Source organism: Puma concolor, chromosome A1, assembly GCF_028749965.1.
Source record: "Puma concolor isolate L17-30 chromosome A1, mPumCon1.1.hap2, whole genome shotgun sequence".
NCBI classification, from domain to species: domain Eukaryota; kingdom Metazoa; phylum Chordata; class Mammalia; order Carnivora; family Felidae; genus Puma; species Puma concolor.
In genome coordinates this window covers 108478544-108506055 of record NC_141667.1, presented here as the reverse complement: position 1 = coordinate 108506055, position 27512 = coordinate 108478544, and the positions used below count along the sequence as shown (strand labels likewise).

Below are 27512 nucleotides of genomic sequence, written 5' to 3'. Positions count from 1 at the left end.
ATTACAACCTGAGGAAAATTTATTATCTTACTTAGAAAATAAAAAATTTCCTAAGACTTCCTAAAATGAATGTGAAATCCAAGACCTTGGAAAATTATTTTGGATACTGTTTTATTGTGTAGATACCTAGATGTATTTTTAGAAAAAACATCATCATGTGTCAATGAGGGATTAGTGTTTGCATATTTTTCTGAGTGAATGGAATTAGATTTAGATGTGAAAAGACTACAGTATCCTCAAAACAAATCTGTTCTCTGTACATTTTTCTTACAAACTCCACCCCCTTTCCTACAGGTTTCTAGCCTGTGTCTCATGACCTACCATGACCATTTTAGCCACAATTTTTCTGTTGGGCTATTTTAACAACCTGCTAACAGGCTGCCAACAGATCTCTGTCACTAATCTCAGATCCTGCCAATACATTCTGTGTGTGGCTTTTCTTAAACACAAACTTGATCATGTGTCAATCCCCTTCATAAAATTATTTAATGGCATCTCATTTCCTACAGGATGAAATCCTTTGCATGCCATATAAGGCCCAACGTGGCTAAACTTTGCCTGCCACACCAGTCTCATCTCTCATGGACTGTATGCTCCATATAGGCTAAACCTTTCCACACACCAAGCTCACCTCAGCTATTTCCCACCTCAGCTCTCGCTGTCACAACTTCCTGGAATGCCTTCTGTATGTGATGAATATTGCCTCAGTATTCAAGTTGCCGTTTAAGGTCCTTTCTCTAAAATGGCTTTTCTGATCTCTCCTTCATCACTAGACCAGTGGTTCCCAAGCTTTTCTGTACATTAGAATCATCTGGAAATTCCAACGCTCAGGAAGTGAAACCCAGGTGTCAGTACTTTCTGAAGCTCCCCGGATATCAGGTCAAGATGTTTTCAAAATTCACCTATATCTTCCTGGATTTATTTTATTTTTTTACTTTTATTTTTAATTGCTTAAGCCACCTGAAAATTATTTAGTCCATGATGTGGATTTAGTCCATGATGAGGATACAAGGTTTCTAATTTAGCAGGTGAAAGAGACAACCTACCAGTCATTAATACAACATGGTTGGGCGCCTGGGTGGCTCAGTCGGTTAAGCGTCTGACTTCAGCTCAGGTCATGATCTCGCAGACTGTGAATTCGAGCCCTGCTTTGGGCTCTGTGCTGACAGCTCAGAGCCTGGAGCCTGCTTCAGATTCTGTGTCTCCCTCTCTCTCTGCCCCTCCCCTGCCCATGCTCTCTTTCTGTCTCAAAAATAAATAAAAACATAAAAAAAAAAATACAACATGGTATATATTCTCCTGAAGGTTTGAGGGAGCAAAAGCAAGGCAATTAAATCTAGATGGCAGCATTACCTCTAGATTCACAAACCCAAGTAGACTCATCAGTTATTTAGACCATTGGTCTCCAAAAATGTTTTATTGCACTGACACCATAAAGTTTTTTCTTTATTTTATTTTATTTTTAAGAGTTTTATTTAGATAGAGTTCACATACTGTACAATTCACCCATTTAAAGTATGTGATTCAATGACTTTTGCTATATTCATTAGGTATCTTCAACTATCAGCACAGTCAATTTTAGAACATTTTCATTATCTCAGAAGGAGACACTGTACCCTTTACTGTCTCCTGCTATAGACTCTGCCTTCCCTCCCCCAGCCCTGGGTAACCACTAATCTCCTTTATGCCTCTATAGATTTCTATGTTATAGACATTTCATATGAATGTGATTGGCTTCTTTCACTTAGCATATTTTCAGTGTTCTTCTGTGTTGTAGGATGTATCAAATACTTCATTCCCCATTATGGATAAATGATATTCCCTTTTATAGCTATACCACATGTTGTTTATCTCTTTGTCAACTGATGGACATTTGGGTTATAAAATACATTTTAAGTGTATTTATGACTCATTTGTAGAGATTACTTAACATTATACTTACTATATATAACATACACAAAAAATAATAGTTTAATACAAATAGCATTCTTGGGGTGCCTGTTGGTAGAGCCTCTTGATCTCAGGGTCATGAGTTCAAGCCCCATGCTGGGCGTAAAGCTTACTTTAAAAATAAATAGATAAATAAATAAATGTATTACCATTAGAGATAGATAGATAGATAAAATAGCATTCTAACAGTTTCTTGTCACCTCTCGAGTGGGTCATTTTGTACACTAGAAACTTCTTACTTTTACAAATTTTGAAGCTACTGGTTCAGGTGAGTAAGTTAGTTGAATGAATGCATTCCAGACAGAGGATACAGTGCATGCAAATGCATGGAGATAAAAGAAAGCATCGCACCTTTTCTTATCTTGCAAGTTTTAAGTGTGGAACAGAGAGTGGGAAGGATATGGAATTTTTCATGCAGCCATTTTTACCCTCTCCCTTTACTATAACCATTTAGGCTTACCGACAAAACATCTATTTACTCTTGGAACACCTAAGAAAGAATAAAAGTTTTATTATACTATGTAAGTCTATATTTTTATTGTTATTATTTGGCAGTGTATATTAGACACTGTATTACTATATTTTCCCTCTAGAATCAACCTTACACTTTGGTCTCCTTTCAGATAAAGCCAACCAAGAATTAGCATCAGTTTCCTTTTCACCACTTTTTTCTGTGTTTTTGTTTGTTTGTTTGTTTTTTTAATATCTTAGTTGCAGTATTACTGTGACGTGAGGAGACTGGCTTGAGTCAGTGATACAAAAACAACATCAAAAATAAATCCTCTGTACTCTCCCTTCCTTAAAACCCACGGAGAAGTCCCTTACACTTTATTCCACACCATGATAAGTTGCCATATGAGGCATATATAGAAGAATAATTATGTTTTTTCTTACTGATTTGATTGTAGTTGAAGAGAAAATGGTATTTACTCTACCACAGCCAAGGACTTTGCTGGTCTGTGGTATCTTGTGAAGATGCTAGGCAGACTACTGGGATAGAATCCAGTCATCTCAGTTTCTCAGAAATATTTCTCAAGGTTGGCTTGCTTATTTTTCTATTATTCATACTTTTACTGTTTTGGATAGTTTAACAGTGTATCATACTAATTAATTCACTACCTTAAATGCCTTTAAGGAAATAGTAATTAACACTGAATTTACCATCTAAGAAAATAAAGACAAAGCATTTGTGAAGCCAACTCAAGCCTTCACTCCAGTGAGTGATGAAGCTGAGAATAGAATGTGAAGTTGCTAACTCAAAATATTGAACCCAGTCCATTCAATGTGTTGGCTTTGTTTTGTGACTAAGCCAAAGGTTTTTTTAAAAAATTAATCAGTGAGAATGTGTCTCTAATTATGTTCTAATCCAAAATAAGAGGGTGAGAAATTTTTCACTTCACCAAGAAAAAAAATATAAGATTGCTTTAGTGTAACGATTTTAGCTTATGAAATTAATAAGACAAATAAGCCAAATAATCCTTCTTTATTAAAAGATTAATTAATGCCATTCCAAAGCTCAGGCACTTTAAAAAATAATTTTTTTTTCTTTTCCCTAGCACATGTGTTTTTGTAATATAGAGTTCAGAGACTAACTTTAGTTAATATATCATCTTAATGTATTTCTATTGTTTCCTGATCATGTTTTGGCTGCCAGTACCACATAAGAAACGTTTAGGCGTGCCTGGGTGGCTCAGTTAGTTAAGTGTCTGACTCTTGACTTCAGCTTAGGTCATGATCTCACAGTCGTGAGATCTGTGTAGGGCTCTGTGCTGGGCGTGGAGCCTGCTTAAAATTCTCTCCCTCTCTTTCTGCCCCTCTCTTCCCCACCCCACTCGTGTGCTCTTTCTCTCTCTCTCTCTCTCTCTCTCTATGAATAAATAAACAAACAAACAAACAAATAAATAAATAAATAAATAAATATTACTTAGAAAAAGCAATGTTGGGAGACATTAAGGCTAAGGTGGCACTTGATGACTGCAGCTTTTCAAGGTTCGGGACAAGGAAGGCCAGTTATTCAGACTACCCTGCTTTGTCCCTACTTTCTCCCCACTCTCTCTGCCAATTACTTTCTCTAGAAATCCACTTCACTCTCAAAAATCATCTTCCTTTTTAAAAAATATCTTAATTAACTCATTTAAATAATCTCTTTCAAGACTCTGAAAATTTACGGACACTGTTCAAATTCTCTAGACATAAAATGGTGAAAAAAAAAAGTTCCTGCCCTCTAGGAACTCACATTCTTGGGTCTGCTTTTGGTACTCATGTCAGCCGGAGCTCACAGGTATTCATTCATCATATACTTTTCCAAACTTCAGCTTTTTTCAGAAGGTTAGGACTTTCCAGGGGCAGTTCCTTACCTGTTGTATTTAAATGAGTTATTCTGCATAAAGCACTTAGAATACTCACTGGCACATGGAGAGCCCTATTTGTACAAGTGTTCCATGTTTCATCCTACCAGTATGCCAGCAGATGGTGCTTCTTTTTTTCTTTTTTAAGATTTTACTTTTTTTAAGTAATCGCTACACCCAACATGGGGCTCAGACTCACAACCCCAAGGTCAAGAGTCGCATGCTCCACCAACTGAGCCAGACAGACACCCCATTTTATTTGCTTATTCTTCAGCAAATTCAAAATTATAGGTAAGCCTCATGATAAGAATGTTACATTTGAACATCTAAATTTATGGAAATATAACTCAATTGTTTTGATAATTTGCTTCACCAAAGGATTTTCCACATTTCTTCCAACTGTAAATATTACTGGTGCTTTGAAAATATGATTTAATATACAGAAATATTTGTTATTCAAATAAATATGTTAATGAGGCGCGTGGGTGGCTCAGTTGGTTAAGCATCCGACTTCGGCTCCGGTCATGATCTCACAGTTCGTGGGTTTGAGCCCCGTGTCGGGCTGTGTGCTGAAAGCTCAGAGCCTGAAGCCTGCTTCGGATTCTGTGTCTCCCTCTTTCTTTCTGCCCCTCCCCTGCTCGCACTCTGTCTTTCTGTCTGTCTGTCTCTCTCTCTCTCTTAAAATAAATAAACGTTAAAAAACAAAAACAAATAGGCTAATAACGTGAAAACTATTATATCTACTCCTTGCTTCTTCAAATGAGATTTAATCTTTTGAAGGGAGCCATAGCTATAAAGTAGCTTACAGACATAAAATATGGTGCCCTATTTTCAGTGCCAAATAATAATACCTCATATTTGTAGAACATGACCAGTTTACAAAGTCTTGTCACATGCCTCATTACATTTAGTTCTGTAACAGTCCTTAGAAGTAGATTGAACAAGTATTATACTTCTCATTTTGCAAATGAAGAAGCCTAAGCATTAAAAACATTTAATACTCATCCTAAATGAAACAATTTGAAGAGTCAGAACTTCTGTCCAATATTCTTTCCACTCTACAACTGCAATTCATTGTTTCCTTAAAAAATAAAATAAGCCACAAGCAAAATGACCTGTTAGCTGGAAGCCAGAATCAACTGGCTCAGCTGAGGGCTGGCTTACAGTTCACAGCATTACCAGTAAGACTGAGAAAGGTGACCCCCCGATCCAACTCACACTCCAGCCTCAAGTTCCAGAAAGCGTATCTGAACACAGGTCTACTTCAGATGAAGTATAACGTGATGACCTTTGTCCTTCCCTCACCTCATCTCAAAATTTAGCTTGTTAGAGATAACATTTAAGATGAGGATTGAGGAAGAGGGGTGAAATCTGAGCCAGAATTAGTGTACCAATAGTAGAGAATGTGGTGTAGGCAGGTTCAAAAAGGCTGAGACAGGGGCACTTAGAATACTGACTGGCACATTTTCGGAAAACCTTATTTGTACAAGTGTTCTACAGATAGGTGATAAGAGTGGCAGAACATTTACCATCCTACCAGTATGCCAGCAGGTAGTGCTTCTTCTTTTTCTTTTTTTTTTTTAAGATTTTAAGTAGTCTCTACACCCAACATGGAGCTCAAACTCACAACCCTGAGATCAAGAGTCATGTGATCCACCAACTGAGCCAGACAGGTATCCTAGATAGTACTTATTCTTTAGCAAATTCAGAATTACAGGTAAAAAGTGCAGCCAGAAACAACTGGGCATGGTGCTTTTAAGTAATTGCACATTTTTCACATTTAAATTAGAATATTCTGATAGATATAGAAAAGTAATTTTATCAGGGTATTTTTCAGAGTTCCTTCCTAAACTAATTAGGGGAAAATCCCAACGAGATTTTGGGAGTCAGTCTCTCTCTGTCTCTCTCTTACTTACTTGTCCTCTTGTTCACTGAACTACTGAGGCGGGCATTGTTTTCATTAACAGAAGTGTAGGCATGAGGAAACTTGGAACTCTATCCTCTGTTTTATCAACTAACTCAAACTAGTATCATAATAAGAAAATACTCTTTAATTTTTTTTTTTTTTTTTAAGAAATGAGTTCAAACAACATACCAATCCAGGGTGTTCAACCCACTTCATTTACTTTTACAAAAGGCTCATAAATACTTGTAAATGATTTCCTTTCAGTATAGACCTGCAAGATATGTATTATGGCTGCTCTATTGCTTACCAAAAAAAAGTATGTGCATGATCAGATTTTTATCTTATTTTCCTTATTCTCATCTTATTCCCCCGTTCTTCACTTTCAGAGAACATTTTTCCTCATCCTCTTGTGCATCCTGCACTACGTTGCCTTCCTGCTTTGGTAGTGATGTCTCTTCTACCTGCTGTGGCTAAATCTTATTTCTCCTACAAGGCCCAGTTATGCTGCCACTTCCTCCTCTCAACTTTCCCTCTGTCATCCCTGCATGAATTGCATAAGTACTTTATCAGGACCTCTCTTATGTCATTTGTACCACCACACGGTTAAAGATATATCTTATCCCTTTTCCAGCCTATGAGCTCCTTAATGTCAGGAACCGTCTATGATTCACTCACTCCCATAGGCACTAGTGCTCCCCTCCTTTCCCATAACTGCTCGCCGTGTAATAGAATAAAAACAGCAATGGGCTTTGAAGTCTGACAGCTCTGATTTCAAATCCTTGGTCTATCATTTATTAGCCATATAACCTTGGGCAAGATACTTAACCTCTCTGAACCTCTGTTTCCTCAAGCATAAAATAGAGATGATAATACCTCTTCTGTTGTTCCAGAATTAAGTGAGAAAGCAGGCTCAGATTTTTTAGCCTTATATCTCAGACATGCTAGGGCCTCAAAAGTGGTAGGAGTGCTAGTAGCAGTGGTCCTAACTTGTATTTTAGAGGTCATTTTATTGCTTCAGTTTCCTTAGTCACATAGGGGATAAAAAAAATCCCATGCCGAACCACACATGCAAGTATTTAAGGATTATTTTGAACTGGTCTGTAAACCCTTGTAACTACTCGGGGAAAAGTACCTCATGAATTTACTACAAAACAATAGAACCCCCCTTTAAGTGTTATTAGAAATGTAGATATTCTGCAGTGTTTAATTTGCTAGGGGTAATCACAGCCTTGGGCAACTGTAGATAGCAGTGCTTTCTTTAGTATCCTCCCTGACTGGTTTCATGAAATCTTTTTATCTTGAAGACTTTTGTATTTTTTTTTTCTTCTTGCTACAACAAAGAGTATAAAATTTGTAGTTTCCATATCCAGAATGACAGTGCAACGTAGGGATATTATCAAAATGGCCATCAAAATGCAAGAATTGTGGGTCACACCATCTGGAGATGTACAAAGTGTGCTCTGTTGAGAGACCTGGGGACAAAAATCAATCAATCTTTGTGCTAGTACTGGGGTCCAGCTGAGGAAGAATGAGGTAAATTTTAACAGAAACAACAGACTAGAACTGACGGGTGGAAAGCTGGAACCCCCAGAAGAAAAGCCTTTTGTGTCCCTCAGTAATTCTCAGTAATCATTTTATAATTGTTTTTTGTGATCATTATTAAGAAAAATGGAGAAACATCAGATAAAAAGCTTATCAGATAGAGTCTGTGTAATAAAAAAAGAAGTATTAGTAGAAGATAAGACAATTAAGCTCACAATTTCATGTTTTAGTGTTCAGAACCTGTCTTTACTGGTAAGAGCTCTCTTCACCTCTTAATTTGTTAGATAAGTTCATTTAATTCATTTGAATTGATTTTTAGTTTAATATTTTGTGGTAACTAATTTATGTGTTATTATGTAAGTTATTACCAACATGACTGCTATTTGAATTATAAACTCAACAAAGCAAGGCCACCTGGATGGATGAGTCGGTTAAGCGTCCAACTTCTGCTCAGGTCATGATGTCTCCGTTCATAAGTTTGAGCCCCACATTGTGCTCTGTGCTGACAGTTCAGAGCCTGGACCCTGACTGCTTTGGATTCTTTGTCTCCCTCTCTCTGCCCCTCCCCCATTCATGCTGTGTCTCTCTGTGTCTCAAAAATAAATAAACATTAAAAAAAAATTTTTTTTAAAAACTCAACAAAGCAATACACTTAGGGAAATAAAAGGTAAAATTTTGTATTTGGATAGCACTGGGGCATTAAAACAAGTTTTCAAAATTTTCTAATATCTTCGGTACCTGGGTGGCCCAGTTGGTTACGTGACCAACTCTTGATTTCAGTTCAGGTCATGATTTCATGGTCTCATGATCTCTCAGCCCATGTGGGGCTCAGTGCAGAGTGTCGAGCCAGCTTGATAGTCTCCCTCTCTTCCTCTCTGCCCCTTTCCCACTCACACTCTCTCTTTCTCTCTCAAAATAAATAAACTTTTAAAAACTTAATTTAATTTTGAAGATTCGAATTTCTTGGGGCACTGGGTGGCTCAGTCAGTTAAGCTTCCGACTTCGGCTCAGGGTCATGATCTCACAGATCATGGGTTCAAGCCCCACACTGGGGTCTGTGCTGACAGCTCAGAGCCTGGAGCCTGCTTTGGATTCTGTGTCTCCCTCTCTCTCTCTGCCCTTCCCCAGCTCGTGCTCTGTCTCTCTCTCTCAAAAACAAATAAACGTAAAAAAAAAATTCTAATATCTTTTCTTTTTTAATTTTTTTAAAGTTTATTTCTTTTTGAGAGATGGAGAGAGATAGAGTGTGAGCTGGAGAGGGGCGGAGAGAAAGGGAGACACAGAACTCAAAGCAGGCTCCAGGCTCTGAGCTGTCAGCAGAGCCTGATATGGGGCTCGAACTCAGGAACTGTGAGATCATGACCTGAGCCAAAGTTGGAGGCTAAACCAACTGAGCCACCCAGGTGCCCCTAAAGATTCTAATATCTTAAGGTAAAATAACAAAAATTAAGAAGACTCCTAATTAGAGGGGTGCCTGAGTGGCTTAGTCAGTTGAGCATCTGACTCTTCATTTCAGCTCTGGTCATAAGTCTCAAGGTTGTGGGATCAAGCCCCATGTTGGGGTCTGTGCTGAGCATGGAGCCTGGTTGGGATTCTCCCTCTCCTCCTCTCCCCTGCTCACACTCTCTGTCTCTAAAAAACTAAACCAAAACCAAAAGACTCCTAATTAGAGAATTAAATCTATATTGGAGATTCATGCCATTTTATAAATGGTCACACTGTAGTATAAAGGTATATAATTTCAAAGTGACTATTAGATTATAATGAAATACATCTGTGGTGATTACACATTCCAAAAAGAAAGTACACATAGTAGTATAGAGAGAGAGGAAACAACATTGAGTGATCAGAAAATCTGGTTTCTGATATTCCAAGCTTAACACAATCATTTGACCTCTCTGAACCTCAGTTTTTTTCATCTGTAAAGGAGCTGGTTATTGCTGCCTAAAAACTTCATAGTACTAATATTTTGTGTTGTGATACTGGACATATTCCTTTTGTACTGAATTTAAAAATTAAGATTTAGTAGGGGTGCTTGGGTCACTCATTCGGTTAAGCATCTGAGTCTTGATTTCGGTCAGGTCATGATCTCACAGTTGTGAGACTGAGCCCCAAGTTGTGCTCTGTGCTGGGAGTGGAGTCTGCTCAAGATTTCTCTCTCCCTCTGCTCCTTCCCTGCTTGCACTCTCACTCTCTTTCAAAAAAAATCAAGATTACGTAGCCAGTAGACTATAAGTATACAGAACCGCTAGATATGAACTTCCATTTATTCATAGGCTACCCCTGTTAGAAATGTTTAATGGAGTGGGGGTGCCTGGGTGGCTCAGTTGAGCCTCTGACTCTTGCTTTCAGCTCAGGTCATGATCTCACCATTTGTGAGATTGAGCCCCACATCAAACTCTGCACTGACAGCAGGGAGCCTATGTGGGATTCTCTCTCTCCCTTTCTCTCTGTTCTTCCCCCATACATGCTTGTCCTCTCTCTCAAAACAAATAAATAAACATTAAAAAAAGAAATGTTTAATGGAAAATGCAGGCTGAAAATCAGCATTTTTGTATTTATATTCCAGAATGGAATACAGTTTGAAAATCTGGATTAATTTAATTGGATTATAACTTGTTACCTTCACATTTCTCGAATCAGCTAGTAGAAAAACACAGCTACTAGAAAATATTGTGTATTACTTTATTTTGAGGATTATTTTAAGCCTAAAATAACATGAAGCATTGAAATTAGGATGAACAACAGGGAAAGAAAAATAAAAACTTCGTCTAAATGGAGACTGAATTCCATTTAATCACTGTTCAGTGTTGAAGCATATGTCAGTGTTCGGTGTTCAAGGATACTTCAGGTGATGTCCCTGAATTATTCAACTACTTTGACTTATCTTTATGAAACTATAGGCTTATTTTGACCACCAGATGGAGCCAGTATTGTTCAATTTGTAACACAAAAAATATGCTGAAAATAAAAAGTAGTTAAATAAAATGAATAAATCATAAATTTTTTATTTTAGCTCACAGTACAGAAAGACACTAGACTTTTAGCTAGTCTTCCCCTAAATTCTGTCTAATCTTTGTAAATGTGCACCCTCCCTCCATTAAATAATTTCTTAATTCTGAATAATTTTCATTTGGGTAGTTTCATTGGAAGAGAGACCACTTTTCTTCTTATTCACTTTTCAAAGACATCATCTAAGTAACCTTTAATTATCTTTAAAACATAATTAGTACAAATCTAACCTCTTGTCATTCAATAAGTACTATGGATTATAATTATGAAAAGTGATAATAAAAAAATATACTATATGTAGGCCCTCACCTTAATGTCACAGAATACCCCCATTACTGTCCTTTTCATAATGGATTTTCCTAATAAAACAAACCAAAAAATAGGCATTCTGGCTGGGGGCAGGATATACAGTTCATCCCCAGTAGCTCCTCAAGCAGATGGTAAAGCTTCAGTGAATGGGTACAACTCTTAACACAGAAAGCTCAGTGTTCAGGGACCTTAGTCAGAGGTAACTATCTTAAAGTTGACTTGTACTCCTCTTATGTCTGTTTAATACATGTGAGAAATTATTTATCTGTAACTCAACTTAGTTCAACAACTATCTATTGAAAAAGTATTTGTATGCTAGGGGTCCTAACACACTACAGACCCCTCAGGGAGCCATTCCGTCATGCAAGAGCAATAAGGCAACTAGGGACACTGGGAACTTAAGGCCTAAAGAGGATCAAATTGTTCATTTGTCCATTCAGCTACTATTTATTGAGTCCACGCTTTATGCAAGACATATGCTAGGCTCCAAAAAGGGGACAATTCTTGCCATGTGTGTTTGTAGCCAAGGGGCAATACAGAAAAAGAAGCGGTTATGATATAGTGTTTAAATTGTTCGAAGGCTGAAATGAGGGGAAAATATGATTAATTAAGGATTATCAAGAAAAAGCCATGAAGGATTCTTCTTAGGTGGAAATTATTTACATAAACCCACTGTTTGGCAGACTGTACTTCCCATTTATTATGGTCTGAGAGGAATTTAGAACCTTTTTTTGGCAGGATTTTATTTCATCGGACACATCCAACTGGTGACCTGATGCCTTTTTGTGTCAAATTGGAGTATTTTCTATGTTTTCTTGTACGTCAAACATGAAGAAGAAATAACCAAGCTGGTTAAGAACTTGTCATTTAGAGCCAGACTACATGGGTTTATATTCTCATGTTTATAGTCCCTTACATAAGTTATTTAACCTCTTACTACCTTAGTTTCCTTATCAGCAAAATAAGGCTAACAGTATGCCTCCTTCATTGGGTCGGTTATTAGGATTAACCAAGTAATTCAGGTACTGGTATCTGGCACATAGCGAGTACTTAAAATGTTAGCTATATTCAAGTCTGTTACATTTCCTAGAATTAATTTAAGAATGGGTATATATAAAATTTGATTAAAAAACATATTTTTTAGCTTCCAGGAACTATGATGAGATACAACTAGGTATCACCAACATTGATATATTCTATATCCATTAAAGTCTACCCCCTTTTGTTTCCAAATGCTGTTTACTATTAGCAGTAATATATTACCTTTATTTGTATAAGAGTTTTCATTTATTATGGGAATTTTTCACAAATTTCCTTGAAGTACTAGATCCAGATATATTTAAAATAATTTATAAGCAGCCTTACTAACAGTTTCTGACACTGTTTCTGATCATTTGATAAGCTTTTTTTAAAATGAATGAATGTACAGCTACTTGGAGCTGTTAGCTCCTTGAGCTCTAGTCCTGAGACAGGGGACGGAATGAGCTCTTTATCTATCTATAAAAAGAGATTTGTAGATGGATACCACTGGTTCTTCAGCTAAGTAACCGCAGTTGACTGACTAGTCACCATTCCTTTATGTTCAGAACAAAAAGGTTTCACAAAAGAGATTCAAGTGGAGCAAGGATTAAGTTTCTGACTAGCCCTCAGGGGAAGGCTTAGAGGCATTCTTTATAACATGCAGGAACTGAAGTACAGTACTTAACTTAGATCGTCACCTTCACTAAGAGTCAGAACACAGGTTTTAGCCCAGGCTCTGCTGCTGATCTCCCTGGGAGACTGGCTGCGTAACTTCACTTACATTAACATTGGTTACTTCACCTATAAAGGGAGAAGTTAGATGAGAAGATCCTCAAAGCAACTTCCAGCTCTGGTGCTCTAGTAAACTGATGCTCCAGTACTAAACTGATAGTTACCGTGATGTTGGACACTCTCCTCACCAAAACGTTTCATGTATATTACCTAGTTTTATCTCAGAGACAGCAAAGATATTTTATTCTAACACTACAACATAGGTAAGCTTTAAGCCCTCTAAGGAATCAGCAATTTGATACTAAAAATCAGTAACTTGATTTCTTAACTATTTCACATATCTTACGTGAATTTTTTATGTTTTATCTTACGTTCATTTTACCTTTTCCATTACATTATAGAATGAAAAGCTTGTTATCATTTATGTTTTAAATACCTTTTATAGCATTTCTCAGAATGCCCACCATGTTAGAGACACTTAGGAAAATTTTGTTTTCCGGATTGAAGTTTTAATTGAACTCAGTAGGGCACAGCGTTGGCCTTTCGTATCATACCTGGGCTCAAATCCCAGCTTTACCATATTCTAATTCCTGTTTCCTCATATGGTTTATAGACACTTCATAATCAAAGCATCTTAGCATGGTGCCTAACTATAGCCTTTAGTAAATGTTCTTTTTCCCCACTATTCTTTATTCCTATTTTTCAGCATGTTTTGTAGAAATTTCAGTTAATGACAAATAGTCATCATACTATGTCATTATTATTTATGACTTATCATCCACTGTATATTGAGATTTATAAGAAAAGTAAAAGAACAGGGGCGCCTGGGTGGCGCAGTCGGTTAAGCGTCCGACTTCAGCCAGGTCACGATCTCGCGGTCCGTGAGTTCGAGCTCCGCGTCAGGCTCTGGGCTGATGGCTCGGAGCCTGGAGCCTGTTTCCGATTCTGTGTCTCCCTCTCTCTCTGCCCCTCTCCCGTTCATGCTCTGTCTCTCTCTGTCCCAAAAATAAATAAAAACGTTGAAAAAAAAAAAAAAAGAAAAGTAAAAGAACAGTCTGTACTTAGAGAAACTAAATTTTTCAAACTCCTCATGTATTTTATTAGCCAGTTTTATGTCACTAAAATCATCCAGTCACTTATTCAATTTTTGTTTATTCAGGGGGATTCAAGCACATGAGAAATGAATGTGCTACTTCCTGTTCTGGCAACATGGACTGAGCACAGAACTTCCTTCTTCTTCAAATATATAGAAACACTGGATAAAATATGATCAAGCCCAATTTAAATACTTAGCTAAGCTTGAAACAGAGAGAGAGAAGATAAGAAAAAAAGAAAAGCTCTGGGTACTAGAAACAAAGGGGAGGTGTAACCAGAGCATTAAGTGGGCAAGCTGATACTGTAGTTGCTCAGGGGCATATTGGAACCAGATGTAGGCTCTACTAGCTAGAAAGTGGGGTTTTTATCTAAGACATGGACAGCAATGTGGCCTTGGGTCAAGAGAAATGGGAACTAGAAAAACTGTCCACCTGGTCAGGAAGGCCACAATGAAGCTTATCATTTTTCAGAGCTACCTTTGGGAGGAGTCTCACAAAAAATCAAAACTCTAAACCTCTACCAGGCATGGCTACAAAGTTTGAGTACACACTAGCTATATGGTACAGGAATCCTAAGCCAAGAAATTAATTTAAAAAAGAATGACTTCAGACCAATGGAACTCCTAAATTGCCTGGTAGAAACAAATGTGAAAGTTCTCTGTAGAAATTCTTACACAATCCTGCGGTGCCTAGGATTCCTATGGAGCATGATGGAGATGAAGCTCTAGCTCAAGATAAACTCACAATCAAAAATTAGAAAACACAGAGAGAAATGATAAGCCTAAGAAGAGAGAAAGAAGACATAACAGAAAGATACCCAAGAAGAATCTGAAAGATACAATATAACAAGTGTATTTTAAATAATTAAAAGAGATTTTTAAATCATGAAATATCATAATAAAAGACTAAGGCTATCACTGGGGCTCTTGGGTTACTTAGTCGGTTAAGTGTCTGACTCTGGATTTCGGCTCAGGTCATGATCTCATGGTTCATGAAATCGAGCCCCACGTTGGGCTCCATGCTGACAGCACAAAACCTGCTTGGGATTCTCTCTCTCCTTCTCTCTCTCTGCCCCTCCCCTGCTCACGTGCTCACTCTCTCTCTCTCTCTCAAAATACATAAATAAACTTAAAAAAAGAAAATAGTAAGGCTATCAAAAGAGCAGGTGAATTTGAAGAACAAAATAGAATATCTAAAAAATACATATATACTTATTAAAATCAATGGCTCAGTTTATGTCTTAAAACTAAAAACTTAAAACAGTTTATGTCTTAGATACAACTAAACAAAGAATTAGTGAACTGAAATATAAAACTAAGGAAATTATTCAGAGTATACCACTGGCAAATCAAAATGAAAAATTAACGTTCTGTGATTATTCATAGTTGATCATATTATAAAGAGAAGTACTTTATAGTAATGTGATATAGTCAGTTAGGAAATATAAGAGTTGACCAGATTTTTCACACAGTTGGGTTTGTGCAGCAAATGTTATTGTGTTAGAAAATCTCTTATCAGTTGTATTTCTATACACCAATAATGAAGCAACAGAAAGAGATATCAAGGAATAGATCCCATTTAAAATTGTACCAAGAATCATAAAATACCTAGGAATATACCTAACCAAATAGGTAGAAAATCTGTACACTGAAAACTAGAGAAAGCTTATGAAAGAAATTAAAGAAGACACAAACGAATGCAAGAACATTTCATGCTCAGGGAAGAGAAGAACAAATATTGTTAAAATGTTGATACTACCCAAAGCAATCTATACATCCAATGCAATCCCAATAAAAATAGTACCAGCATTCTTCACAGAGCTAGAACAAATGATCCTAAAATTTGTATGGAACCACAAAAGACCCTGAATAGCCAAAGTAATATTGAAAATGAAAACCAAACCTGGAGGCATCACAATCCTGGACTTCACACTCTATTACAAAGCTGTAATCATCAAGACAGTATTGATGGTATTGGCACAAAAAGAGACACACAGACCAATGGAATAGAACAGAGAAACCAGAAATGGACCTACAAATGTATGGCCAACTGATCTTTGACAAAGCAGGAAAAAGTATCCAATGGAAAAAAGACAGTCTCTTTATCAAATGGATAGGAAAACTGGACAGTGACATGCAGAAAAATGAAACTGGACCACTTTCTTACACCATACACAAAAATAAATTCAAAATAGATAAAGACCTAAATGTAACACAGAAACCATCAAAATCCTAGAAAACAGGCAACAACTTCTTTGATCTTGCCCACAGCATCTTCTTACATGTCTTCGAAGACAAGGGAAATAAAAGCAAAAATGAACTATTGGGACTTCATCAAGGTAAAAAGCTTCTGCACAGCTAAGGAAACAATCAACAAAACTAAAAGGCAACCAACAGAATGGGAGAAGATGTTTGCAAATGACATATCAGATAAAGCGTTAGTATCAAAAATCTACAAAGAACTTAACGAACTCAACACCTGGAAAACAAATTATCCAGTGAAGAAATGGGCAGAAGATATGAGTAGACACTTTTCCAAAGACATCCAGATGACCAACAGACACATGAAAAGATGCTCAATAGTGTAATCATAAGGGAAATACAAATCAAAACCACTTTGAGATACCACCTCATACCAGTCAGAGTGGGTAAAATTAACAACTCAGGAAACAACCGATGTTGGTGAGGATGTGGAGAAAGGGGAACCCTCTTGCACTGTTGGTGGAAATGCAAACTGGTGGAGCCACTCTGGAAAACAGTGTGGAAGTTCCTCAAAAAATTAAAAATAGAATTACTCTACAACCCAGCAATAGCACTACTAGTAATTTATCCAAAGGACACAAGAGTACTGATTCATAGGGGCACATGTACCCCAATGTTTATAGCAGTGGTATGAACAATAGCCAAATTATGGAAAAAATCCAAATGTCCATCAACGGATGAATGGATAAAGAAGATGTGTGTAGGGGCGCCTGGGTGGCGCAGTCGGTTAAGCGTGCGACTTCAGCCAGGTCACGATCTTGCAGTCCGTGAGTTCGAGCCCCGCGTCGGGCTCTGGGCTGATGGCTCAGAGCCTGGAGCCTGTTTCCGATTCTGTGTCTCCCTCTTTCTCTGCCCCTCGCCCGTTCATGCTCTGTCTCTCTCTGTCCCAAAAATAAATAAACGTTGAAAAAAAATTAAAAAAAAAAAAAAAAAAAGAAGATGTGTGTATACACACACACACACACACACACACACACACACAATGGAATACCACTCGGTGGTAAAGAAAGAATGAAATCTTGCTGTTTGCAACAACATGGATGGAACTGGGGTGTATTATCCTAAGTGAAATAAGTCAGTCAGAAAAAGACAGTTATCCTGTTATCACTCACATGTGGAATTTGAGAAACTTAACAGAATACCATAGGAGAAGGGAAGGAAAAATAAGTTACAGAGAGGGAAGCAAACCATAAGAGACTCTTAAATTTGTTCTCTGTAAAACAAACTGAGAGCTGATGGGGGTGGAGGGTTGGGGAGGGACAGGGAAAATGGGTGATGAGCACTGAGCAAGGCACTTGTTGGGATGAGCACTGGGTGTTGTATGTAAGTGATGAACCATGGGTATCTATTCCTGAAGCCAAGACTATACTGTATATACACTCTATGTTCACTAACTTGACAATAAATTATTTAAAAAAATGGGGAGCCTGGGTGGCTCAGTCAGTTGGGCGTCTGACTTCGGCTCAGGTCATGTCTTGCTTGGTTTGTGAGTTCAAGTCCCGCATCAGGCTCCATGCTGACAGCTCGGAGCCTGGAGCCCCCTTCAGATTCTGTGTCTCCTCTCTCTGCCCCTCCCATGCTCATGCTCTGTCTCTCTGTCTCTCAATAATAAATAAATGTTAAAAATAAAAAATAAAAATAAATAAGTAAAATAAAATAAATTATTTTTTAAAAAGATGTGAAATAAAAGTATGTTGATATAGTCAAAAAAAAAAGAAAAAATCTCTTGAACAAAATAGCTAATTGTTAATACACTGCATGTTAATAACATTCTTAAAACTCTATAACAAAAAAGCAAGCAGCAAACCAAGATTTCAGTAGAAAGATTACTTGCATTCTTGATTACATCAGCTCCTCTTGGTTTACCATCCAAAAATAATAAGAGATAGGTTGTTGAGTGTTTGTTTTAAGTCACAAATTTTCATTAATTTGTGTGCATGTAAGTTAATGTAAAAAAAAATTTTTTTTTTTTAGGCAAAACTCTGTTGTGTTAACCCAGATGTTAACTAATCTTCATAGGGAATTATTGCAGGATCAAATCTATAAATTGGTTTTCTAATTTCTAACTTAGTAACAATTATTTTTATCTGCTTCTGATTACTGTCCTGAGTTATTTGCTAGATATATTAATTTTTTATGATGACATCAAATTGAACTTGTGTATTTGTTGTTGTTATTGTTGTTTTAACTGGGGAACAAAAGTGGTAGGTAATTGGAAAATCAACCAATACTGGAAGATTATATAAGGCAGGAGAATAATGTAAAATGGCATTGCTGAATTTTAGGAAAATCTTAATTATTTTTAAAGTGAGATAGCTAATTTATAGTCAAACAAGTGAGAACTACAATAGTACAATATATAATGAAGATGTTTATAAAATTGGTTGATAAATTAACACCAGTCACTTTCTAGTGTAGGTAATAGTTGTGGAGCTGGTGGCATTTATTGGTTTGATTTTTAAATGGGTGAGAACCAATCCCAGGTTTTGACCTCATCTTCTGTAATAAGCATAAATGTTAATATGAAACCACCCAGCGTTTTTACTATTTATTCTAAGAACATTCTATTATTCTTCAGAAGAAGAAACTGCTCCTGATGGTGCTGTTGCAGAATACAGAAGAGAAAAGCAAAAGTATGAAGCTCTGAGGAAGCAACAGGCAAAGAAGGGAACTTCCCGGGAAGACCAGGTAATGTCACAAACCAAAATCCATATGTAATTCATTGCCTTTTAATTGTCTTTAAGTGCTGCTAATGGAGCCTAATATGATTGTACATTGGGAAAGCACTACCTCTTAAAAATGAAAAAGGATATATTCGTTTAGGGTGGGATGACAAGGACCTTAGCCATTCATGTTCTTTCCAGACATTACAGGAAAAAGCCTAAAACTTTCAGGTTTCAACCTTGTGCTCCCATATCAAGCATAGGAATCTTGCAAAACCACATATTAAATGATGAAGAGATCTCTTCTAGCACAGTATCTTACACGCTGACTAGCCAACTCTGCTTGAAGTTGTACACTGCCTGTAAATAAGGCAGTATTGTAAATAATATTGCAGAACTCTGCTTATTGTAAGTAATTTCTGAATCTTTAAGAATAAGATTGTTAGAAATAAGAAAAAACTATTTCAACAATTTGAAAGTCAGTTGTACACACCATATAACACTTAGCAATCGAAATAAATCTCCAGCAACCCTTCATATTGAAAAGCTAGGGTGAAGGCAAAAACCATTTATTTTTGGTGCTGCCATGTATACATATATGTGTGTGTGTGTGTGTGTGTGTGTGTGTGTGTGTGTGTGTGTGTGTATGTACATATATATACATATACACATATACATATACATGTATATATATATGGCTATATATGGCAGCACCAAAAATAAATGGTTTTTGGTGTATATATATATATTTGAGAACAAGCTATTTTAGGTGTATAAATAAAATAGGCAAAATAAAAGTAAATTAAAAAGCCCAAGTGTATTTGAATAATTTGAATAACTTAATATAATCAGGGACTATATTATAAATTGCACCTAATTACTGGTAAAGAAGGATCATACATCAGTGATTACCATGAAAATAACCATAGGGAAAGTTCAGTAAGAAATCAGGTATAGGAAATTGTAATTATAGAGAACTAATTTGAGCAATTTTCAAAAGAAATGACACATCAAATGAAATTAAGAAAAAGTACATTATTAACTTGATTTCATGGAGTCCAAAGCCCTTTGAATAGCAACTACAGTCAATTTACTACCAGAGATACCCTAGGGATCATTTTTTCATTCTTATTCATTCTTCTTTTTTGCCTCCTAGCAAATAATTATTTAGAACCTACCATGTACTAATCACTGTATTCGGTGTTAAACAAGGTGGACACATCCCTGTCCTCTTGGAGCTATTAGGGAAAAGAGCCAGTTAAACAAGTAATGCCAATAAAAGAAGGTGAGCATTCTGACAGGTTAAGTATAGAGAACTATGTAAATGTGTAACAGTAGGACTAAACATGGACTAAGAATCTAGGAAGGCCTCCCTGAGAAAATGATTGGTCAATTGGACTTTGAAAGTTGAATAGGAGACAGGTGGCCAGACAAAGGAAGAGTATATAAGAAATGTTGGATCTCTTTGCAAAGAACTATAAAAGATGTTAAATATGGACTATACCAAAGAAAGATGATGCTGGAGAGGGAAGCAGAAACCAACTCATGCAAGGCACTTTTGAGCTATACTTAGAAATTTATATTTACCCTAAGGGCAGAGGGGAGCCATTGAAAGAAGGAGATGACATAATCTCATTTGCACTTTGGGAAGATTCCTCCAATCTGGCTGTGGTATAGAGACTATACTGGACCCAGAGCAGGACTAGAGGTGTAGAGACCAGTTGAAGAGACTCTTCTGTGTAGGTATGCATGCATGAAGTTTGCCAAGGCAGGACCTCTTCAAAACAGTTTCCTCCTACTAGGAAGACTCTCACTGTGTTGAAGAGCCATGCTGTAAGTAGTTAGCCATTCACTCCTTCAGAAGACCCACTCCCCTAGAGATGCTGAACAGAAATGCCCCTATGCAAATCCTATCTTCTTCACCATATGTTGTGCCCCATTATTTTTGTGACGTTTGCTTTACTGCCTAGTGTCTTCTGCCTTTAGAACGCAGCTAGAAAAAGTTCAATCACAAATACAGGAGAAGCTAAGAAAGGCCAAGAGGATGTTTTGTTACAGTCCTCTTTCTTTGAGCAAATGCCAGTAGCACATTAATTGTCCCTAAAAACAGACTGCCTTGCCACTTTCAAAACTCAAGGAAAAAGATCTAGGTCTAGCATAATTTTCTAGGAAGCTTTTAAATTTCATTCCACTAAGAAGTCTCCTTTGTTTTCATTTTTCTTTATGTTTTTGGAAAAGACATTTCCAAGTGTACAAAGGTCCACCATTAAAAAAATTAATGGGGTTTACTTTTAAGCTATAGATAGACACAGAAATACATTTTTAGAGATATATTTTATATAACATATATATAGATATATAAGCTCATACACATACACAAAAATAAAAAACACCTAAAAAGCCTTGAAGGATATATACCAAAATGTCAAAAATTGTTATTCTGAGTGATGGAATAATAGATAATTTTGTTCTGCTTCTCCTTATTTTCTAATATTTCTAAATTAAACTTTTCCTTATTATAAAGCAAATATAAGAAAAGTTTGTAAGCAAAAGGGTTTTTTAACAAATAAGTTTTAAAAACAAGGGATGTCTTCTTTTTTTGTTAACACTGTTTGAAGAGCTTAATCTTTTAATTACTACTCTGAAAACAGACAAAATACCTAACCCCAATGCACTAGGAGCCCTCTGAATGCCCGTGAGGATATTCTGTAGGAATTTAGTGTTTCCCCCAAAACTTGTCTCATTTCCAAGTGGACGCTATGGTAATGTGTATATTTTCATCTGTTGTGCATGTGGGCATTAAAATTTCCAGAACTTATAAAGTATATAAGGCACTTTCACTATCATTTCTAGCAGTAACTGCCTTTGTTTCTTGTACCATCTGTCTTTATTGAGCTTCAGTTCTAGACCACCAAAACCTTCTTAATTTTTCCATGAACTGTGGTCTCAGTGGTATTTCTTAGATAAATTACAGAGCCTAGCAATTTATTGTGATGCCGTATTGTACTTGTTATTCACATACTGAACTATCATACCTCTGTTTCCTTGTGAAATATGAGTATTTTAATACTGAATTCAATGTGCTAGTCTCTTAATTAGTCATTTGATTTTTTTGGACAGGTAGTACTTCACCCCATTTCACAAGTATTTACTTTTTTAAACTGTAGAATAAAAATATTTTTTCCAGCTTTTGTTCTCTACTCATGTTCTGGAGGTAAGCTGAGTATTAATTACAAAACTATAGACACTTGTTGTTTGTTACCCGCGAAGGACATGGGAGACAAACAAGAACCACAGAAATCGTGCCCTTTTCTTAAAAATCTACTGAACATGGTATTTACGTCCCACTATCTTTAACAACGGAATGTAATGCTCTTGTATATACTTTTTAACAATGTAATACTATATTCATTACTTTTTACAAAATATATCTAGTTCATTACTGATAGATATTAACATGTTTTCATTTTTCCATTTGTAGGGATATGGCTGCAGTGTACATCTTTTCCATAAGCCATTTTTGGTTTCATACTATTTTTCTTCATGTATTCCCAGGATTGAAGTGATGAGTCAAAGGGAATGATCACCTTAAAGTTTTGACAAATTTAAATAGCTTTTTAAAATATCACTCCAATTTACCCATCTTCCACCAGTTAATGTGTTTATTCATTTTACCTTCCTTGCCATTGATATTTTTACATTCTTGGAAATTTGTTCAATGACAAATACTATTTGTTATTGGTGTTTTATTTTGTGATTTCTCATATTTTAGTGAAGTAGCTCCTTGTCTTGTGGACCTTAAAAATTAGTCATTAACAAGCATGCATTTTAAAGCTTAAGTGTCTTCTATATAAGCAAACTTATGTTCCCCAAATCAGAAACTGTCACATATGCCTGAGGGAAAATGTCAGTGCAAATGTAAACAGGGCATTGTCGAGGTTCATAGAATAATCACTACTTGAGTTTTGTTATTTTCCTTCAAAATTAAAAATTCATCTAAGTCTTAGTGTTTCAAATTTTTTCTACCAAATTTCAGTGTCTCTTCTAAAATTATATTTATCCTTATCAGAAAACTTAGCCATGTAATCATTATTTCAGACCCTGGCGCTGCTGAACCAGTTTAAATCTAAACTCACTCAAGCAATTGCTGAAACTCCTGAAAATGACATTTCTGAAGCAGAAGTAGAAGATGATGAAGGATGGTAAGGGCTTTGATTTCTCTGTATTAACCATGAACAAATAGGCTCAGAGCAGAGGTACTATTAGGATATTAGGACATTTCCACTATGTCGTCTTCTCCCCTCACCCCCAGACTTCACCTTTAATCACACCTTCACCATTATAGAGCCTCAGCATCTTTTGACTTCATTTCACTTCCATAAGCATTTATTGAGTGCTTGGTGTGTTCCCAGTATTGTGCTAGCCAGTGGAAAATATACAAGACATATATGACACTCTCCCTGTCCTAAATAACTTTCTAATATTGTAGAAAAGATAAGATTCACATTAAACAGCTAGAAAGCAGCCTCAAAAGATTCTAAATCATTTATTTTTTACACTTTCCCACAAACATTTTAGGACTCAGTAATACATTTCATAATCCTACTAAGTTCCTCTTAAAATTTATGACCTACAGGATCCTAGCAATCATACACAGTCAACTTTTTTTTTCTTTGGCTGTCTTTCAGCTTTTTAAGACACTGATAAGAAATAAAGGAATTAATGACTTGTACATGTCCTGTGCTTAACACTTTATCCTATACTGGCAAAAAGGAAAAAAAAAAAAAAAAGGAATAAGAATTGTGCTTTCCCTTATCACACTCCTCTGTCCTCCAGTTGACTTCACATGTAGTATATTAGGACTCCCCACACCTAACTGCCCTCACCTCCCACTACACCCTGGCTCAAGCACATTAAGGCAAGCAAGCCAAAGGGTCACCCCCCACATATGACTCACCCTCTGGAGCCTCTGAACTGTCACATGTGCCATTACCCCAACCCAGAATCATAGCCTCACTCCTCTCTGCCAGACGGCATCTCTCTCCTATTTCAAAACTGCTCAACACTCCCATCCTCCAGGAAACCAGTCAGCAAGATTTGTTGAGCACTCACAAATCTAGAGGGTGGAGGAAAGAGGGCTGGGACACACATTTAAAAAGACATAAAAACACTTATTAAGAAAACATTTAAGCAAGTAGGATTCTGCAACTATATACAACTTTAATCAAAAGGACTGAGGGGATGATGATTTGAATGGAATGAATCCTACCTCCCCTAGGACCCTGAAATGCTTATATATTTCTCAAAATATAATTTCTGTACGATCTAGGTTATGTACTTTTTTAACCCTGAGACTCTTTTAATTGGTTTCTATTACTTATATGTACTTATTTATACTTAAATTCAAAGTTGCTTAAAGGCAGAAGCTGGCTCCTCCCACAGTTGTGTGCCAAAGGTGAAGGCTCAGTGAGTGTTGACTGACCCTTAGAGATAAATGCACATTACATAGAAGAATTTTCTGTTTTTTTATATGACTGGACAGGTTTAGTTTTATTTTGGATTCCCTGAATGTCTCAAAATATCTTTCAAATGTTTTGGGTTCAGCCACCACACAAAAAAAATGTTTTGCCAAGTCCTCTTCCCCTTATTTTTGAATCCATATGCATTTTTTAAGGAAAGATGATCCATGTGTTTCTGATTCATTTACACTTAACTCATCAAGATGATGTTTTGTAAGAGCAGTTTGATGCCCAATAAGTTTTTTTAACCTTTTTATAAGCCATTTAAGTCCTTTTTTATTGAACAGGAAAGTCACCAACAAATTTAGACCCAGAAATTTCATTTGAAACTCATAACACACAGGATTCAAATTTACTTTTAACTTGGCAAGACCATTTAACTTCCCAAGGTTCTTCCGAGCCACTTGGTTCCGAATTCTCTCACTGTGAATTCCTCATTAGCTGCAGATGTCAATCAGTGTTTTTAAAATTGTCATTCTTGCTTTTGATGTGATTTCACAGTACAGTCTATGTTCTAACATCCTCATTAGAAAGTAAACAAATAGGAGAACTTTACCAGATGGTAAAATCGCTGGTCAGTGATGTTGACCAGTTCTCCATTTGGGGAACAAAACTAAGTGGAAAAGGAAGGGTAAGTATGTTAAAGACTTACCAGGTCTTCTGGGGGTTCATTTCTACTTTCAATTACAGTCTCCTAAACAGAAAGTCAGAACTATACACTATGTACCTACACATTTTTTGTATTTGTTTTATCTAACATCTAGTAAAAAATACCTTTAGTGTTTCAAGGCACTACACAGAATCATACAGAATACATGGGACTATTTTATTGCAATATAGACTATTGAAATTTTGTAACCTGATAAGCAACAACATCCTGTCTGTTCATAAATACACCCGTTCAAGTTTATCAGGTCTCTAGTGATTTAGACCATCACTCATAAAGTATATTCCACTCAGAAAAGAAGTCTTATATTAAAAGTGATTTATGGCAAATATTATGAGTGCATGGCATGTGCATGTGTGTTATGCATAAATTACATGGTTACCAGACTATTTTGTAGGTCACGGTTACCGCTTTTCTAAGAAGTGAAAGTCAGCCAGTACTGTACTACACTGTCAAGGTCTGTTATCTGAGGTAAAATGATTGCTTCTCAGACATTTTTATGTGTCCGCATGAGTGACCACACATTGAGGGATCATTTTCATTTTCTGTCAAGATAGAAACCATTACCAATTTGTTATGTTTTCTTTTACTTGGCAAACTTTCGGTTCGCATTTTTGGCTAAGCTGCTGTATTGGCATGGTATACAACAGACATTTGGGTACCATTCAGCAGCATTCTACTTTTTTATGCAAAAAAAAAAAAAAAAAGTGGGAGGGGGAAAAGAAAAGAAATATGATTCTATTGTAAACACTGTATATGGTGTTTGATAATTACTCCCAGATTTCACTGTCTAACAAGGCATTTAAAGAAGTGTTATTAGTAGATCTAAGCTGAAATGCATGATAGAAATTTTTCACTCAAAATTATTAAGATTCTTCCTTTGTTGGGATATATACTGCCAGTATTTGGTGGCAGTGATGGCTCCCAGACTCCAGTGTAGCAGCTAAAGTAGCCTCTTTGCCACTACATTCCTTCTTCCCACAGCATCACACTCTTATAGCTATAGAATCTTTCTTCAAGCATGGGTTTTATAAAACCATTAGATACATGGCAGGAATCATCAGCGACCAGATTCATATGACCATGTGGATGAGGTCCATATGCCATTTTGGGTTTGGTTAGATAAAGCTTGGTTAGCTCCCAAAAAAGTTTTGTGAGAGCTGTTTCTGACAAGATAGAAGAGAGACATAAAAAAGAAAGCCACCTGCTCCTACAGAACAAAATCAGCATTCCAAGGAGAGGAGAAAAATTAAATCTATGAGAGTAGAATGTGATCTTGTGAACATTTAACTATTTACTACTATGTTCCATTCAAATGTTTTTCCAGGTTAATCTAAGATTAACCTAATACTTTGCAACAAATATATATGATAAAATAATAAACCATATAAAGGTCTATCTGCCTTCCTCCCTCCTCTTCTCATCTCTCTCCCCTCCACCACTTTCTCATAGTACATACAGTATTCAGTATTCTAAGAATTAGAGAATACTTATTTTTACTATATAAAGAAAAGATGTTCACTATACCAAAACCAGATTACGGACACCTCAAAAAAAGTAAATAATAATCACCTGTGATCCCAAACTCAACAATAAATATCATTAATTTATATACTTCCAGATATTTTTATGCCCATGCACATTTTAGGCAGAAATGAAATCATATAATGCTATAATCTTATAACTTGCTTTCAGCTTTTAGCAATATATAGCAAATATAGAAAAGTAAATACTTTTCCTTGCCATACATAATTTTATGTTTAATTTTTATATTTTTGTATTAGGCCACATAGTATGCCATTATAAAATAAACCACAGTTTCCTTGATCAGCCCCATGTTTTTGGATATTTAGGCTCTTTCCAGTTTGTTTTTTTAGTGTTTATTTTTTTTTTTTGTTTATTTAATGTTTTGTTTATTTGTTTTAATGTTTATTTATTTTTGAGACAGAGAGAGACAGAGCATGAGTGAGGGAGGGGCAGAGAGAGAGAGGGAGACACAGAATCCGGAGCAGGCTCCAGGCTCTGAACTGTCAGCACAGAGCCCGATGCAGGGCTCGAACTCACGGACTGTGAGATCATGACCTGAGCCAAAATCAGACACTTAACCAACTAAGCCACCCAGGCGCCCCTCCAGTTTACATGTATTATACACAACACTGTAATGAACATCCATGTATCTTCATCATTGCCAGTTTTCTCCAGATCAATTTCCAAAACTGGAATTCCTTAGTCAGTGGGTATGCATATTAGGCTTCTGCTAAATATTTTCATGGCCCTCCCAAAATGTCATTCCAGTCTATACTCCCAAATATCATTTTTATGACTTGCTTTTAGGGCTGTTAGAATCTCAAGAATTAATTAAGGTACTTTGCAGTACTTACTGAAAGAGAATAACGTTTCCAAAAACATGTTTTGCCTTTGTAAAGTTTTTAAAAATACACAGTCTGGTTTGCTTCTGTTTTTAATAAAACTAGTACACATTTCATCAT

General features: G+C 36.3%; 1 protein-coding gene and 1 long non-coding RNA gene across 4 annotated transcripts in view; one reads left to right on the top strand and one right to left on the bottom strand.

Annotated features, from left to right (window-relative positions):
* LOC147584355 (uncharacterized) overlaps positions 1–27512 on the bottom strand; it is a 105338-nt gene that overhangs the window by 35267 nt on the left and 42559 nt on the right. The gene's annotated exons all lie outside the window — the stretch shown is intronic.
* Positions 1–27512, top strand: part of CWC27 (CWC27 spliceosome associated cyclophilin) — a 191964-nt gene that overhangs the window by 140107 nt on the left and 24345 nt on the right. For all 3 annotated transcript variants that reach the window (XR_015248871.1, XM_025924134.2, XM_086700023.1), the window contains exons 12-13: positions 18753–18862; positions 22936–23039. Coding sequence is in view for 2 of the 3 variants with exons in the window: in XM_025924134.2 (XP_025779919.1) it covers positions 18753–18862; positions 22936–23039 (214 nt within the window). In the remaining variant the exon portion in view is untranslated. The remainder of the gene's footprint in view (positions 1–18752; positions 18863–22935; positions 23040–27512) is intronic.